Consider the following 16690-nt stretch of genomic DNA (forward strand, 5'->3'; position numbering starts at 1 on the left):
TCTGCGGGAAGTTGTTGGATGTTACGACGTATTAAATTGGGCGTTTCACACGCTTCAACGTCCAATCTTGCCGCGCTGCTTGGGCATTTGGTACAACATGGGTACGTAAAATTTTCTGCATTTTCAGTCAATATGGGGTGTGCCAATGTGGAAACTGTCTATTACATCCAGTGGCAACCAGAACTCAGTCAAATTGTGCCGGCCTTCGGTATCTCTTCCCCACTAATGTCCGTACTGCGAAATGACAATAGACTGAGGTCCCTGGTTCATTTGAAGAAAGAATGAGGAGGCAGGCTGCACTAGTATTTGCGGGCACCTTACAACTTTCATGTCATAGAGCATTTTCCCGGATATGTGCTTGTGAGGGATTGCGGAAAAAAAGGGTCTCGGAAAAAATGGTCCCGGAAAAAATGGTCCCTTATTGTCTGGGCAGAAAAAATGGTCCGGCAGGTGCCTGCGCGGCCAAATATACAGGTGTGTAGTTACGAATAGCTGATGAAACACATGATGGTGTATTCCGCCGACGATCCGCCGACGACAGCCGACGGAGTGTCATAATTGGCTCTCCCGTTTTGTTGAAATTGGGAGACGTAGTTTTTTTTTCTTGATGTGCTAATGGTTCACGTTCAAGAGTTAGCTGCCTATATTTTTGAAATTTGTCGGACTATCTACGTCGGACTACGTCGGGCTATAAACGTAAGTTAATAGTTACTACGTTACTCTCCTTACCCACGGAACAAACACGAGCGGTGAGTGCGGGGCTCAGAGCTGTCGTATCAAAATGAGGTCACCCGACGGCTTGTCCCACTTCCCCTCTCGTGTGGAGTGTCATTGTAACCTCCTTTCTTCGCAGGTTTGCGCTCGAACTACGACTCCGAGCCGTCAAAAGGGAGGCGGAGCCAAGGGCTCATTTCTACGGATTTTCGGCGAATTTATTTCGGCAATTGCCATTGCATTACGAGTGGGATTATGTGCTATACTGAGTAAAATGACCACGGGGAGCCCATTACCGCAAAGAAAACGGTAGGTTGCCTTGGGAAATTCAAGAAATTAACTTTCCGTCAATTGAAATGAAATAAAAATGTACCAATATGTGGCAAAAGTTATTGGCAGAAAAAAATCTCTTGATCGCATGTCTCTCCGGGGCCAACGTTTTTTACTATGAATTTCTAAAATGTTTGGTGGACCACCCTGTATCTGGTATATAGGAGTCTACAGCCTAGGCTACCAATCGAGGAAAGCGGAAGTGCAGTATTTGAACGCTGACTGTAGCGGACTTCCGTGAAAGTAATCACGTAAATCACGTCATTTCAACAAACATATTTTCGTGAAATTGCAGTAAACGTGCAACGTGATACATTGCACTTGCGGCTGTGTTGAGGGTACTACACACGTTCTTCCCCCGTCCTTTCCCCGTTGCGAGACTCCTTTCAGTTGTCACACTGACCTTTACGCGGTGTATGGTAAACATAATGTCTTCGACTCCATCAAAGTTCGTTCGGGGGTAGATCTGGTTGACTTTGTGGAGATGCGTGGCAATCAAGCTGGAAATTTGTTCCCTGGTTTGCTGACTATCCATCATTCCCCTTTGCGATATTTTTTCGTACAGCGTGTGGTCCACGTTGATCTCCAGGTTGCACGCACGTCTAGAAGCCTCCGCTGATCGTCGGGTAGCGTTTCTGTCCTGGCTGTTTGTGTCACTTTTCGTGCTCTCCAGGTTTTCGGTATCATGAGAGAGCAAATGTCGTCTGTACCAGGGCGAATGACTGCTACGACCAATAAGCTCCTGAAAGCACATATAAACCATCCAAGGTTAGAAAGGTATACTGCAAAGCAGCAGGCACAGAATTTTATACTGCTGGCTCATTTGACAGCCTCAGTGGTCAGCGTGCAAACGCCACAAACTTCGTTCAAATTCACCTCGTTGTTGTTGTTTTTTCAAGAAATATCAGATCTAATACTACGGGCAACCGTGTGTCAAAGACCCGACACGAACTCCGCGGTTCCCGTCATTCCTGGCGGGGAACGTAAACATGCAAATAACAATGGTAAAAACAACGGGAGCGTACAACGACATCTGTGGACCATCGCCACGCGGGTTCGCTGGACGTCGTGCATTTTTGCGCATGTGACACTCATGCGCATGTGACTAACAGTTGAGTTACTCATTTCCGCGATGTACCAGTGTTCTTGCATTTCGAGGAATGTATATGAGGTTATAGTTTGAACAAACTTTTCACAGAAAGTTCAAGAAGTCGGCTACTTAGCCCATGAGTTAGCAGATGTGTATTCCAAATATGCTGTCTATTCCAAATAATGTGTGTATTCCAAATAGGACTCGTGTCAGATATTAGGCTTGTAAGAACGATAGAGGGTCGGGGATGTAACACTATTTCTCGATGAATGGGCGATTGTTTCCACCGGGCATCATAATGTCAGTCGTGATTAAAAATAAAGTTTTCTGTAGCACAAAAAATTTGCAGTGTGGGTTTGTTTCGGACTAAACTTTCAAATCGAGCAGCCAATATTTACAGCTTGCCTGCTGCTTTATGTGCCATCGCCGGACTTGTAATGAAAACTATATAACAAAGCATATGTAAAGCTAGAGATAGAAGTGTTCCAAATAGGCATGGAAAAAGCGCAAGGAAGAGGTTACGTCACTGGGAGGAAAAATAGCGTACTAAAGGCATAGAAAGGTACTTACTGAAACGGAGATGCTATTATACCGCAAATATCACGTAACGGCAGACTTGTACGTAAGGAGTAACGGGTAATTGCGTTGCTAGTAATAAATTCCCTTTCCAGTAGTTTGTAACGTAATCGGTTACTTTTCTGTTTCCATGTAGTTTTTGAGCAATTCAGTTACAATGTTCAGTAATCAATTACCAAGTAATCGATTACTTTGAGACTAAAGAATCCACATTGTTCGGGAAGACAAAATCAACTGCCCTCTACAAAATGAAAACAGTTGTCCTACCCATACCCAGCGCGGAGGATAGTGGAAGCGATGAAGTCGCTCGATACCTTTCTTATTTCGCGACCGTCCCTTTGTCCATCCTTGCAGCCCATCGAATAATACGGAAGTTGCTCCTACGGCACAACACTGCACTTCCTACCAGAGCACTAATGGAAAGAGTGCTCAGTGTGGCTGCGGAAGGTCGATCCCACAAGAAAGCGCGGAAAATTAACGGACGAAAATTCTGAGAAGCAGCTGATATATTACTGAAGTTGAACGCTGCCCTAATGAATATAAATTCTGCTTTCATGCCGACTTCGTTTTTGCAGTTTATTTTTTCACTGTGCGTCATATACAGGGTGCCCAAGCTAAATGCGAACATATTTCTTTATAGTATATTTATCGATCAAATGCATCGTATGTATATATATATATATGTGACGACGAACAGAGAACGTCCGTTCCCGATGGAGTTGCTTCCAATTAGTGTCCATGCGCGCGCCCGCTCAGTGCGTCTTCTTTCATATGTCACACTCCCCCCCCTCCAAGGTTAGCACACATGGGTGGATGGTAGCGGCGCAGTTTACAAATGTTCACAATGTCCGTAGCTCTTCCGAGAGGCTGCACAGGACGGTCGATTTCGTAGTTCACCGGTGAAACTTTGCGTATGATTGTGTATGGACCCTCCATGACTGGCGCAAGTTTCCCTCTGTTGGCCTGCCAAGGCGTCTCATAGAGAACATGGTCTCCCCTTGCGAAAGTGTGAGCGTAGGCAAATCCAATGATAGTCCGAAATGTGAGGCGTTGTCCAAACCGAGAAGTAGTTCAGTTTTCATGCCACGGAGCACATGTACCTCCACTTCCCGTATGACATTGCCAATTCGGAGGTGAATAATGACGCGACCCAAGGTTTGCGACGGTGTTGTTACTTGATGAATGGAGATACGTGAATTCTTAATCAATTGGAGTTGGAGTTCCTTGTAGACGTGTTCGTTGATGCAGGTGATCGTTGCCCCCGTATCAAGGAACGCGCGTACTTGATGGTCATTTACGAATGCGTCGAAGTAAATGACCTTGGGTCGCCTTCCTCGTTTCCCTGGTCCTCAGTAATGGTGGAAACATTGGGTCGGTATGGGCACACATTTTGCCAATGGAGCTGCCCATTGAGACCGATGTTGGCACAGTGTCGGCACTCGGTCCTGGGAAGAACGTGTCGCGAAGTCGCCGCTCGGTTAGGAAGCGCATCGCCAGCGATGGGGTGGGCTTGTGGGCGACCATTACCGCGATTACCGTCCCGTGATCCACTGAACGTCGGAGGCGACGTCCTTGTTGAAGCACGTTCAAGTTTCTGGACGTTATCCAACCATTCCAGCGGTGACTTAGGCTCCGTCCCAACGAGACGACGCTCGAGTTCGGGGAGCAAACCGTCAGTGAGGCCGGCGATCATGTGAGGGGCTTTTAACCCGGCTGACTCCCCGAATCGTCTCTTTTCCTCGTAATATTCCCTGACAGATTCCTCCCGCCTCTGTCTGCAGTGGATAAATGACCGGAACGGGTCCAAGACCGCAACGCCGAAACGGATAGTCATAGACTGCTTGACTTCCTCCCATGTTTCACAAACTTCGAATATCTCACTGAGGTACCAGCGGAAAGCTTCCCCTTCCAGATAATCGCAGAGGGACTTCAGCTTGTCGTTGTCCGTCCAGTCCAAGGCATCAGCCTTAGTTTCGAAAAGTCGCAGCCATTTCCCGACTGGAACGTCTTCATGTGCTCCAGTATACTTGATGATAGCCAAATGCGGCAGAGGTGGCTGAGCTTTTGGAGGCATAATAGGTAACTATCCTGTCGACCAGTGTGACGACGAACAGAGAACGTCCGTTCCCGATGGAGTTGCTTCCAATTAGTGTCCATGCGCGCGCCCGCTCAGTGCGTCTTCTTTCATATGTCACATATATATATATATATATATATATATGGATACTCATGGAACGATGCGACAGCACCAGAGGACACGTGTTTCGCCGTGTTTGCGGCTCGTCGGCCCTGGGTAGCTGCGCATCGTTCGGGATTGGCAAACCAGGGGTCACTCGGCGAGCGATATACACCTGGGATGGTGACTGAGCACTCATCAATGCCACAGTCTTTTTATATATATATGTATATATATGTATATACATATGTATATGTATCAATCCATGACTTAAAAACCTGAGACGAGGTAGGGACTCAGCTCTTTCCTTTCGTTATATGTATCACTTTTCCCGAGGTGAAACCAATTGCAATACAGCACATGCTGAAGGGCATTCCTTAGGAGGGCATTAGCTAACTTTCAATAATTAACATTTTAGTTATAAAAGCTACGAAGTTGTTCCAATGAGAACATCTGGTCCCTTCGGTCACCTGTTACCAGAGCCGCTTTCAGAACAAAAATTCGTTCGATAGATCGCCCGCAAAAAATTCGTGAAGGAACACCATTTTTTTCTGTATTTTGTTCGTTGCGCATCTTCGGACACGCGTCTTTCCTTCACCCTCAATGTGAGAGGGTGAAGGAGCACTGTGCCGCCTCATGCGTCGAAGATGAGCTTTAACTTGCGGAAACAAAACAAAAACAAATGTATCGGGTGGCTCTATCGGAACTGCCCTTATCTTGGGTTGCATTTTCTGTTTCCTTTTAATCTTTTTCCAGGACGCCAGAGTCGATAGTGTGCCCTTTCACCCTCACATGGGGGTGAAGGAAAAAAGTCTCCGAAGATGCGCAATAAACAAAGTAAATAATAAAAAAAGCTGTTCCTTCGCGAATTTGCGTCAACATCTATGAGAGTGAATGCGCAATTCCAATCTTAGGGTTTCTGCTGAGGTGTTCGTTTGTTGGTTGTGAGCGTAATCACAGAAAATGTCTGCTCGCAAACATATGTTGGCAGAGTTGTCTCGCGACGTAAAGCCGCTAATGATTATTATTAGACGTACGAGGGTGGTTCCATAAGTTTCCGGCCCGACCAGCTTTTAATAGTCATAGAGACGAAACAAGTGTATCACTTTTCGACAGTCACCCGTAACTTCGATGCACTTTTGACACCTTTCAACCAGCATTCTTATACCATTGAAAAAATAGTCTGAAGTTTTGTCCGCAAAATGCTGGAAAACTGCCTCTTGCACCTCACTATCGTTTTGAAATCTCAGTCCTCTGAGATCCCTCTTCAAGTTTGAGAACAGGAAGTAGTCACTCGGTGCCAAGTCTGGACTGTAGGGTGGGTGGTCGATTTCTTCGAAGCCGCACACCTTCAGTGCAGCCTTGGCAACAGAAGCCGTGTGGACAGGGTAGTAGCTCATAAGCACCAAATGCTCATAACCTCCAAACGCTCAAAACCTCCAAACGCTCATATGCGCCAAAAAAAAGTTGGTGGTTTTGAGCGTTTGGTGGAAATGAGTAGGAGGGGAGAAGCTGCTCATAAGCACCAAACGTCCAGAACATCCGAATGCTCATATGCACCGAAAGGCGGGCGACCACAAAGGCCGGGTCTTCCTCTCCCGCATTTGGAACAAGGTCATAGGGTAAGAAAGGTGGAATGAATGGCGACTACCAAGGCCGCTTAATGTGTCAGTTTGAAGTTTATGTAACAGCTTGGTCCTGCTTGTATGTGGTCAGAAAGAATTTTTATGGAAGTTTATTTTTATCTATCGTGAGTCAATGGGTGTTTGAACGCCGTAGTGTCCGCCCATTTGGTCGAATGCCGTTTGGTAAATTAACGTTTGATCGAAGGCGTTTGATCGAACGCCGCTTGGTCGAAAACCGTTTGATCGAAAGCCGGTTGATCGACGCCGTTTGTTCGAAAGACGTTTGTTCGAAGGGAGTTCAAAACTGCATGCACTGTGTTATCCGCACCTCTTTTTCTGTAACTTGACTCGAGCATACGGAGCTGGCAATCAGGGTACTCTGCTTTTTTTCATTTTTATTATTATTATTTCTTTTTCTTTTTTTGCAGGGAGACCGCTGGTTACTTGCAGACGTTTGTAATTTACGAACCAGTCGGACACATGTTGAAGAAAGTTGCCCCAGGTTGGGAGCAGCCGATAGTCTGTGTTTCTTCTGAGCACCCTTCTCATTGCTGGTGACATATTTAAAGGGAACGGTCTGAAACGGGATAGCCATATGTGCGCGAAAGCCACTCGAAGTCTGTGGATGCTAAGAAGGAAATTTCGCCATGGCACAACGAAAGATATTAAATTAACAGCATATAAAACCTTAGTTCAACCTCGTTTAGTGTATGCATCTGCAATCTGGGTCACTACACATGCACGCTATCCGAAAAAATAAAGAAAGTACAAAGATCTGCTGCCCTGCTTATCTTGTCTAGGTTTCGAAGGACTTCTTCGGTTACATGTCTGTTGCAAGAACTAAATTTAGATTCACCTGTACATAGGCGAAAAGTAAATAAACTAAAACTGTTCTTTCTCCTATACAATGGTCAGTTGATTGTCAGAAACAATAATACATTGTTAAAATTTATCCACATTCAACAGGAATAAATAATCGAAAAATGTCATTAATTTATTTTTTATTTATTTGCCAAGAATGTTTAATACTTGAAATCAATTATTATTTGACAAAGTGGGTTAGCATGAGGAATGTGTTTACGAGCAAACGGGTTACACGCAGTTAAATGTTTCTTAGGATAACGGCATTTAGAACTCCGGCGCTCAACACTCCAAGTGAACCAATAAAAAATCGAGCAAACGACCGCTGCCGTTTCGATCTTCGATGAAATGTCTTTCGACCAAATCATATGTCGGCACAGTTCCTATAGAAGTCGACCAGGCAGGATGCACATTCCCCCAGGCCGTCAGTCGTGACGTTGCCCACCTCTGTGAGGCCAACAACGGCGAGACCTTTCATCGTCACCACAGTGAATTAAATTCGCCTACCTGAGGTAGAGTGTGGTTAACAAAACGTGTAAGAGAAAATGTGGCCGATGAACGGATATCAACATGGAACGCCGTCTACTCCATAGCGCCTAAAGCTACATAAACGAGTAAACACAAGAGAAAACTAGTAGTAAAAATAAACTGAAGAAATAACATTAAACTGAATATATGTTAGAGGTTCAACGATAACACCCAGTGAGCTTGAACTAGCGGTGCAGAAAGGAGGATTGACGCTGCACAGCGTCGCAGTCAGGCACTGGCGTCATCGAATGGTTCTATAGCATTCGCTACAGTTCCACAGTATAAAGTCTGCGTCGTGAAGCGTACATTAGAAGTAGTTTTGGCATGTGCTACAACGTGTCTGTTTTTGCATGTTCTTGCCTGTTTAGGTATTTTTTTTTGTCTAAATATCTGTCCATTTTCATGGTTTTGGCACGTAAATTTCCGAGTTCTACTTATAAGAGGAAGTAATGTTGTTCTTGAATGCCTAAAACGGTGGGCAAACAGAAATGAGTTGAAAACCAATCATCCAAAGAACCAAGCCTTCCATCTTCCAGACGGAAGGTAGAATAACTATATAGGAGCGAGAATGTGTAGAGCATGTTGGATCGAGTTTCGGAAAAAAATAGTCCCGGAAAAAATTGGTCCCTGGTTGCGTGGCGGAAGAAATGATGGTCCCGCGCGGTTCCGTGCGCCCAAAAATACAGGAGCGTCGTTGTGGACATCTGATAAACCGAATCATAGCCAATCGAGTGCTATCATTCGCACTCCTCATTTGTTCGAAATTGGAAGACATGCTTTTTTAAATTAACATTAATCTTAATGAACAATAAATGCTGCACGCCATTTAATGAGGAACATAAAAGCGGTTCCATTTGCTGCACCGCTTGTATTGTACAAATTGCGTCTGTTCTTTCTGTTCCTCTCTTTATTTTGCGGAGTACAGACAACGCGACAAGATCATGAAGCAGTTCTGCAATGTCTCCTACCTTCTCCAAAAAGTGAAAAATAAATAAATAAATAAATAAATAAGTAAATAAAAAGGAAGAGCCGTCTTTCTGCAGAACGAAAATTCATATCTTAGTTCTTTCTTATTCTCACTGATCAGGCCATATCTTCTGTTTTGTCGACCAACTCGTGGAGTGGTAAAAGTTGTTTGGATTTCTGTAAAACGCTAACAACTTGGGGCAGTGTCAATGGGAACTTGAACTGGAGAATCGCAGCAAAAATTTTGAAGTAAAAATGGTAGACATCGATGCCAGCGAACTTATAATGGAATATCCTTTTGTGTCATTGAGAAAAAGAGAGGACGCCAAACAATTTTTAACGTACACATACAAGAAAGCCTCCAGGAGATATATCTGAATCCTTGCATTTGCGTCAGCATTCTATTTTCTGACCACACCAGCTACTGTCGCTGACGCTGAAAGAAGTCTCAGCACAATGAAACTGACCGATCAAGAATATCCTGCGCTCAGTTAACCATAAGAGATGTCAGGCTTTCTGAGTTCGTAGTCAACCGAAAACATGATTATCATATCTCTGGACTATGACGCATTGATTAACCAACTTGCGAAGAACAAGGCTCGAAAGAAGGGTTTTGCGCAAATGTTCACTGCAGGCCTAACCCTATATAAATATCGTATTCCAGCTTCTGCACTGTAAGTGAACCCGGACATATGTTCGGAGGGGACCACGCTCTTTGTTGCTACAGCCCTGGAAGTCGAGTGCCTTTCGGGCTAGAATCAAGTCTTTTGTCCTAGGCTGCCTCCATGTCTATGAAAATAAAGCTCAAATTGAAATCCATAAACGAGAAGGCGCTATTCGTTCTGGCTACATACAAGCTGGACCAAGCTGTTACATAAACTTCAAACTGACAGATTAAGCGGCCTTGGTAATCGCCATTCATTCCACCTTTCTCACCCTATGACCTTGTTCCAAATGCGGGAGAGGAAGACCCGGCCTTTGTGGTCTCCCGCCTTTCGGTGCATATGAGCATTCGGATGTTCTGGACGTTTGGTGCTTATGAGCAGGTTCTCCCCTCCTGCTCATTTCCACCAAACGCTCAAAACCACCAAATTTTTTTCGGTGCATATGAGCGTTCGGAGGTTTTGAGCGTTTGGAGGTTATGAGCATTTGGTGCATATGAGGCACAACCTGTGGACAGGGGCATTGTCCTGAAGCAACCGGACACCTCGACTCAACCTGCCGCGCCTCTTTTCCTTGATGGCGTCTCGCAGTCGGTGCAGGAGTGAAGCATAATAAGTCACATTCACTGTGGTTTTCCTCTCTTTGAAGTCGGTGAGGATTGTGGATTGTGTGATCTTTGTGGATTGTGTGACCTTGGCTTTTTTTTTTGGGTGCTTCTCCTGGTTTGCGCCATTCCATCGACTCCTTTTTCGAAAGGGGATCATAGTAGAACACCATAGTCTCATCCCCTGTGACAATTGACTGCAATATTTCTTCTTCGTTCTCATGACAGAACTCCAAAAACTCTTTGGCACAGACGACGCGCTGTTGCTTTTGAACTGACGAGAGAAATCGTGGCACCCATCCCGCAGTGATCTTTTTCATGTGAAGGCCCTCGCCGATGATGCGAAAAACGGTTGTTTTGGAAAGCCCCGGCCTTTCTGAGATTTCCTTCACCTTCAGACGCCTGTCGCTCAGCACTTCCTTCTCGACAAGAGACAAATTTTCTTGTGTCACCACTTCCACTGGACGACCATCGGGTGGATAATCTTCAATGGACTCTCGCCCCAGTCGAAACTGCTCAGCCCAGTTGTTGCAGCCTCAGAACATCAGTTCTCTCATGTTCAACAGTTGCCGCTTGCGTCCATCCCGTCGTATGATTGTGTGTATGAGTGAGAAAAATGTAAGAGTGAAAGGGGGATGAGTGAGAGAGAGTGGTTGATTTGTCCCTTCAGATGACGCACCCTTGGAAGTCGCTGGGGAGGTGTGTCAGCTTAGCTCAATTGGGAGAGCCCTGGACCGGTAATCCAGAAAATGTGGGTTAGAGTCCTACAGCTGGCTAACCTTTTCTGTGACATCCATCTTTCATCGCATTTTCAAATTCGCGCGCATTTTCTACCTCGGGCCGGAAGCTTATGGAACCACCCTCGTATGTTATATCGAACACTGACAGGTTTGTCCGCGACAATATACGTATCTTCAGGTACTTCAGTCCAACGTAAGAATAAAACGAAGCCGCGCCAACTTCAACGAACATGTTCTTATCGGTGCGTCGCACTACGAATCAATCAGTCCCATTTGTTAATCATCAGGAACAACTGCGGAAAACGGCTAGCTGAAAAGGTCCGTTTCGAGTCACCTGCACGCGAAAAATCTTTGCTCGAATTCACTCGGGAGATCACCAAGCCTGCGTCTGATTCGGTCCGTTTCTTTTGGCATTGAAGGTACCAATACATATTATAAATCTGCCATGTATGGTTTGCTGAGACATTTTGCAAGGGTTACATCTCACTTCGCCTATTCTCATTTCGCCCAATCCGGATTATCGGATTAAAGAGGTCGGAGGGGTGACAGGCATTAGACGGAATGGGACTGCCGTGCAATCTAATTAGGCGAAACGGGACTGTCTGCAAGTGGGCGTTACTTACACGTCCCACCCCGATGGTGACGTCTGTAAGAAATGAATGCGCTCGTCCGACAACAACCCTACGTCGCCCGAAGCAAAGACCCTTTACATTTGCAAATGAAGGTGTGCGCGATAGAAAGCGGACAATTGCTCACCGGACGTTTGCTCACCAGTCCAGAGCTGAGACCTGACATTTGCTCACCCCGTTCTATTTTACCATGAGCCCACCCTGACAGTTTCATAATTTATCCTAATCTTTACCCTCTGTGTAAAACAGTGAATTATAGTAAGCATCGTCCGACGATGCATATAACAGCGTCGTCCGACAGCTGACATTTATGTAAAAAAAAGTATCAGTCTTCTCTTGGTGGAAGTAATGGCTTGGATAACACAAATTATGACAATCTTAGATGCTGTTAGTCGTTTTGGCCCTTTATAGCCGTGGTCACAGCACGCTTTTCTTTGTTGTTTGGAGTTACTGAACACAAAATTTTTTCACACTCTGAATTTTTGTCGGCCTTTGTGTGGTTTCTGATTTTCAAGAAACGAGGAAACTGAGTTATGAACTGGACAGTTTACTTAGCGCTGAGCCTTATATTACTCTCACAGCATTTCGTAAAAGCAGCACTGATACACATTAGTGTCTTTATTCGCTTTCACTGTCTTCATGCCTTCAGCCTCTCGACCAGCCTCTAAGGCTCTCTTTTGTGTTTGTGATTTTTTTCTCTCTTTTTTAAAGAATAGCAAGTCGGCCTACGCTTGACTGGCCTGCCCTCCCTTTCACTTTTCAATAAGCATATGCCACCCACCCCCCCTCCCCCGATAAACACTCGTACTCCGCCTTTGCCGATATAGCGCACATGCGTGATTGAATGAGTGTGTGTGAGAAGAAAAAAAAAGGAGAAACTGGCGCCACGTGAGTCCTACATAGCTTCTATGCTTGTGCGCATTTATGAATTATTTTGCTATTACAGAGCTACAGCAATGCGCGTGATTGAAAACATGGAGAATAGGGCTTGGGCTTGTTGGTAGGACATTGTAAGAGAGGAATAGCAGTGAGGGATGAATCACTGCAGTGGGGCAGTGGTTCATCGTCTGTCGCCATTCCGTCTTCATCCTGGATTCGTCTGGGATCCCTCTGCTATTGATATTGATATTGATATTGATCTCTCTGCTCTGATGTTGATCCCTGCTATTCCTCTTAGAATTGAAAACATAACGCATAAATTTGATGTTTCCCGGGACCCAGCAGTAACCCCCGCAGAAAAAAAAATCACACGCAGGGACAGGTTTAGAGACTCATCAGCGAATACGATGAAAGCAACATTAGGGACAGCCAGGGGACGCCGAACTTTCAACCTTCAATCATACGGTTAAAGGTTGATTATGATTGAAGGTTGAAAGTTCGACGTTCCCTGGCTGTCCTTGTGTTACTTTTGTCATCTTCGCTGTTGTCATGTGCCAACCGGTTAGGGCCAACCCTCTTAGGGAATTACTGGCTGTTACAGGTCAGTTGTATGTTCAACAGTTTTCTATCACTAATTAGCGCTTGCGCTAATTAGTGATAGAAAACTGGACGAGTACACAGCCTAATGATAACGTCACGACCGTTCATGATGTTTGGGCCGACTATTTTTAATTTTATTTTTTTCTCGGGGGCACGCAGGCCGCATGCCAACCCCAGGCGGGCCGCCACTTCGGCACCCCTGCGCTAGATTGGTGACAGCAAATTCGACCTCACCTTACGGTTGTATGGACTTGACTGCTCAAGGATTCTGTCCATCCATTGTTCGGTGGCACCATGGAGGCCGCAAAAGCTTCCAGTCTTTTTATTTTGCGGGAAGCTGACGTCTTTTTCGGAGTACATAACAGAATGGAAAGAGGTTGGACGATCGAAGAACTTCCGGGCAGATTCAAAGTAGAAGGTGTCATTCGCCGTCTGGATTTTACCCTCAAACACTCCGGTGTGGAGAGCTCCGTACGCAAGACTATCTGGCTGCCCTGCGCGAAGCAAATTTTGTCATTGTCACCATATGTTAGGAATCGTTTTGAGCTGTACATGTCTGGACAACAGGGCAGGAGTGTCCTGACGAAGAAAAAAAAAATAAAAACCATCCATTGGTAGACCCGACGGAAATGCGTTAGCATTAAAACTTGAAAATCCTTTTGGAACTCCCCTTCACAAACGCTACACAACCCTTTACACCACCCTAATCACAACGCTAACGCAAGACAGCATACGCAGGCAAACGAGCCTTTCGGGCTTGCTCCTGTTCAGCTTGGGAGAGCCGTCCCGCAGACTCAGCCTTCTTTCGCCGCCGATCCTGCGCACAGCTTTCATAGTGCATGGCGCGCACACGCAGACATCTCAAACTGTCGACGACTACAGCTGCACCTGAGCTGCACAGCTGCGGGTGTAGGATAAAATGTCCCCGTACGGAATGTCCCCGAAAATGTCCCCGGACAAAATGTCCCTAGCTGACTGCGAAATGAAAGTTCAATTTTGAGTTCTTGTTACACTGCCGTTGCTAACTTCTGTGACGATAGATATTTGTTTTCATGCTGTCCCGTGGAGATTGTGCGTCCTGGGCCGACGTCATCTCTCTCAAGGGAATTTAATGGTTACATCCCATTTCGCCTATTCCCATTTTGCCTAACCCGGATTATCGGATTAAAGAGGCGGGAGGGGTAACAGCCGTTAGGCGAAATGGGACTGCCGTGCAATCTCATTAGGCAAAACGGGACTGTCGGCAAGTGGGCGTTACTTACACGCTCCGACCCGATGATGACGTGTGCAAGAAATGAATGTGCTCGTCGGACAACTACCTTACGTCGTCCGAAACAAAGACCCTTTACATTTGCAAATATAAGGTGTAAATATAATGTACAAATATAACAAAAACATTTTACATAGTGACTCCTGATGGACAGCATGACGAATGGAACAAGGCTTCGAGCCATGTTCAGTGTCACCTGAGCGATGTTAAATATGGAAACTGGTGTTACTATAGTCGTGTTTAATTTAACTCCTTTTTTTTCTTTCGTGTTAGCGCCGCGAAGCTATATGAGCGACGGCGAGGTGGCTATGAGCGAGATGTGGCTATGTGGAGATGCGAGGTGGCTCTGAGCGGCGTACAGATGAGAACAGATGGAGAGAGGACAGCAGGAAGGAGTGGGGGGATAGGGGGTTAATATGCGTCTTGGGCAGACTTCAGGGGGAACTGTGCCGGTATTCGTCTCGAAAGTCTTCGGAAAACCCAGGGAAAGCCTCAGACAGCACAACCGGTGGTAGGATTCGAACCCACCGCATCCCAGTTAGCACGACACCACCGAGCGAGACGCCTTAACCCACGTTCAACCTAACTACGTATTTTCCGGTGTATAACGCGCGCGTTATTCGGTAAAAAGGTGCTCTGAAGAGGGCCTGCGCATTATCTAACGGTGGGAGTTATACACGGAAATATTTTCCGACAGGAATTCCTTTTCTGGTCAGTGTCGTATAAATTCTAGTCTCCTCCAGGGTGTGCTGTGAATTTCTCCCAAATCACTTAGGGTCAGTTGAAAAAGCCGGCGTAGGGCGTTGGAATTAATAAAAAAGTTGTGATGCTACTTAAGAATGTCATTGAGCAGTCAATAATTCAGAATGGCGAACGGGACATGATGTCGTACCTCGATGCCGTGGGACATCTAATGTATATTGAGTAGAGCTGCAAATTTGGAAGAATTTTGAAGTGGAGAAAACAAAGCTGCCCTTTTAATTTAAAAAAAATGTAAATAAAAACTATGTTTTCACTCTTGCACAGTCTATATTTGTGAACCAACAGATGAGGGAAGAAACCCTAGTGTAATATGAATTATAAATACAGACCTCATGCTTCAGCGAAACCAACAAGGTTGCATGTAAAGTTATATGAAGATCCGAAATTGACTTTTGGCAGCATGCCAGAGGACCGCCTTCTTTCTTACGTAACACGGATTAGTAGGCGAAGTGGGACTGTCTGCAGCATACATTAGGCCAAATGGGACCCCCTGCAGTTCGAGGTCGGTGAACCTGCTAAGGGATGGCGAGATAATCTGCTAAGAAGCATTAGGCAAAATGGGAATAGGCGAAATGGGAAGACACGAATTTAATCGTCTTGTTCGGCGGCATGCTACCGCGTGGGGACTGTCCTGGGCCGTTTTGTCACAGAGGGATTCAGTTGCGTCTTTGCGCGGCAGCATGCTGGGTGGTGGAGATAATTCGTCCTAGGCCAACTTCTAGGGCCATGAGGCAGCATTCCACCGAACTGGGAGGCAATGAAGCAAGGAAAAGGTAAGGAGGCAATTAAATCCCCTTGAGAGAATTCAGCCCAGTATGCACAATCTCCAACGGGCAACATGCCATAGGACAAGATGTCAATTAGTTCCCTTGATGGACCGAAAAGTAGGTCTCCTGATAGAATACCTCCCGGAGGAATGCGGTGAGGAGAGCAGGGTGTGGAAAATGGGTCCCTACATTTCTGCTTCCATGCGTGTCACTGCTATTCCTCAGATCACTGCTCCAATCCGGTAAAACAACTGACATCACCAAGTGACAAATAGGAGTTATCTATTTGTTCTCGAAAAAGCGAGAAGGGCACGAAAAACCATTGAAGAATTTCTACGAGGTGCTGCCAGAACGATCCGCTTCTAGAACGGAATACGAAGTGGTGCGAGACGTTTGCAGATGTAAATAATTGTAAATAAATATTTTGGTTAGCTCAATGTCACAATCACTGCAACGGCCCTCACTTTTGATATATGTCTCATTGTCCACAAAGTAAGTACACCACTAACAGGGAGGCAATTAATTCCTCTTCAAGAGAAGACTGCCCAGGACGCAGAATATACCGGGAGTAGCTTGGGGCTGCCGAACAAAAAGGCAATTAAATCCCCTTGAGAGAAGTTTCCAGGGGATAGCATGAAAAGAAACATTTATTGTCGTGGAAGTTAGCAACAGCTGTGCAAAGGCAATTAAATCCCCTTCACAGAAGTCGGTCCAAGACTCACAATCTCCACGGGACAGCATGAAAACAAACAGATTGTCACGGAAGCTAGCAACGACTGTGTAACAGGAACTTTCATTTCGTTAACGACAGGATAGAGGGGTAGCATGCGAGCTGGTGGTATAGATATGGTGGTACTTCATTTCGTAGTGAGGGACGGCAGCCAGGGACATTTCGTCCGGATCCCGCACA

At 45.6% G+C, this 16690-nt stretch overlaps 1 protein-coding gene across 1 annotated transcript in view; it reads right to left on the reverse strand.

The window, feature by feature from the left end:
* LOC135385611 (disintegrin and metalloproteinase domain-containing protein 10-like) overlaps positions 1-16690 on the reverse strand; it is a 53783-nt gene that overhangs the window by 33537 nt on the left and 3556 nt on the right. The window contains exons 4-5 of the mRNA XM_064615038.1: positions 13216-13475; positions 1448-1786 (exon numbers count right to left, since the gene is read on the reverse strand). Of these exons, the coding sequence (XP_064471108.1) occupies positions 1448-1786; positions 13216-13475 (599 nt within the window). The remainder of the gene's footprint in view (positions 1-1447; positions 1787-13215; positions 13476-16690) is intronic.

This window comes from Ornithodoros turicata, chromosome 2 (assembly GCF_037126465.1).
Source record: "Ornithodoros turicata isolate Travis chromosome 2, ASM3712646v1, whole genome shotgun sequence".
Classification (NCBI taxonomy): Eukaryota; Metazoa; Arthropoda; class Arachnida; order Ixodida; family Argasidae; genus Ornithodoros; species Ornithodoros turicata.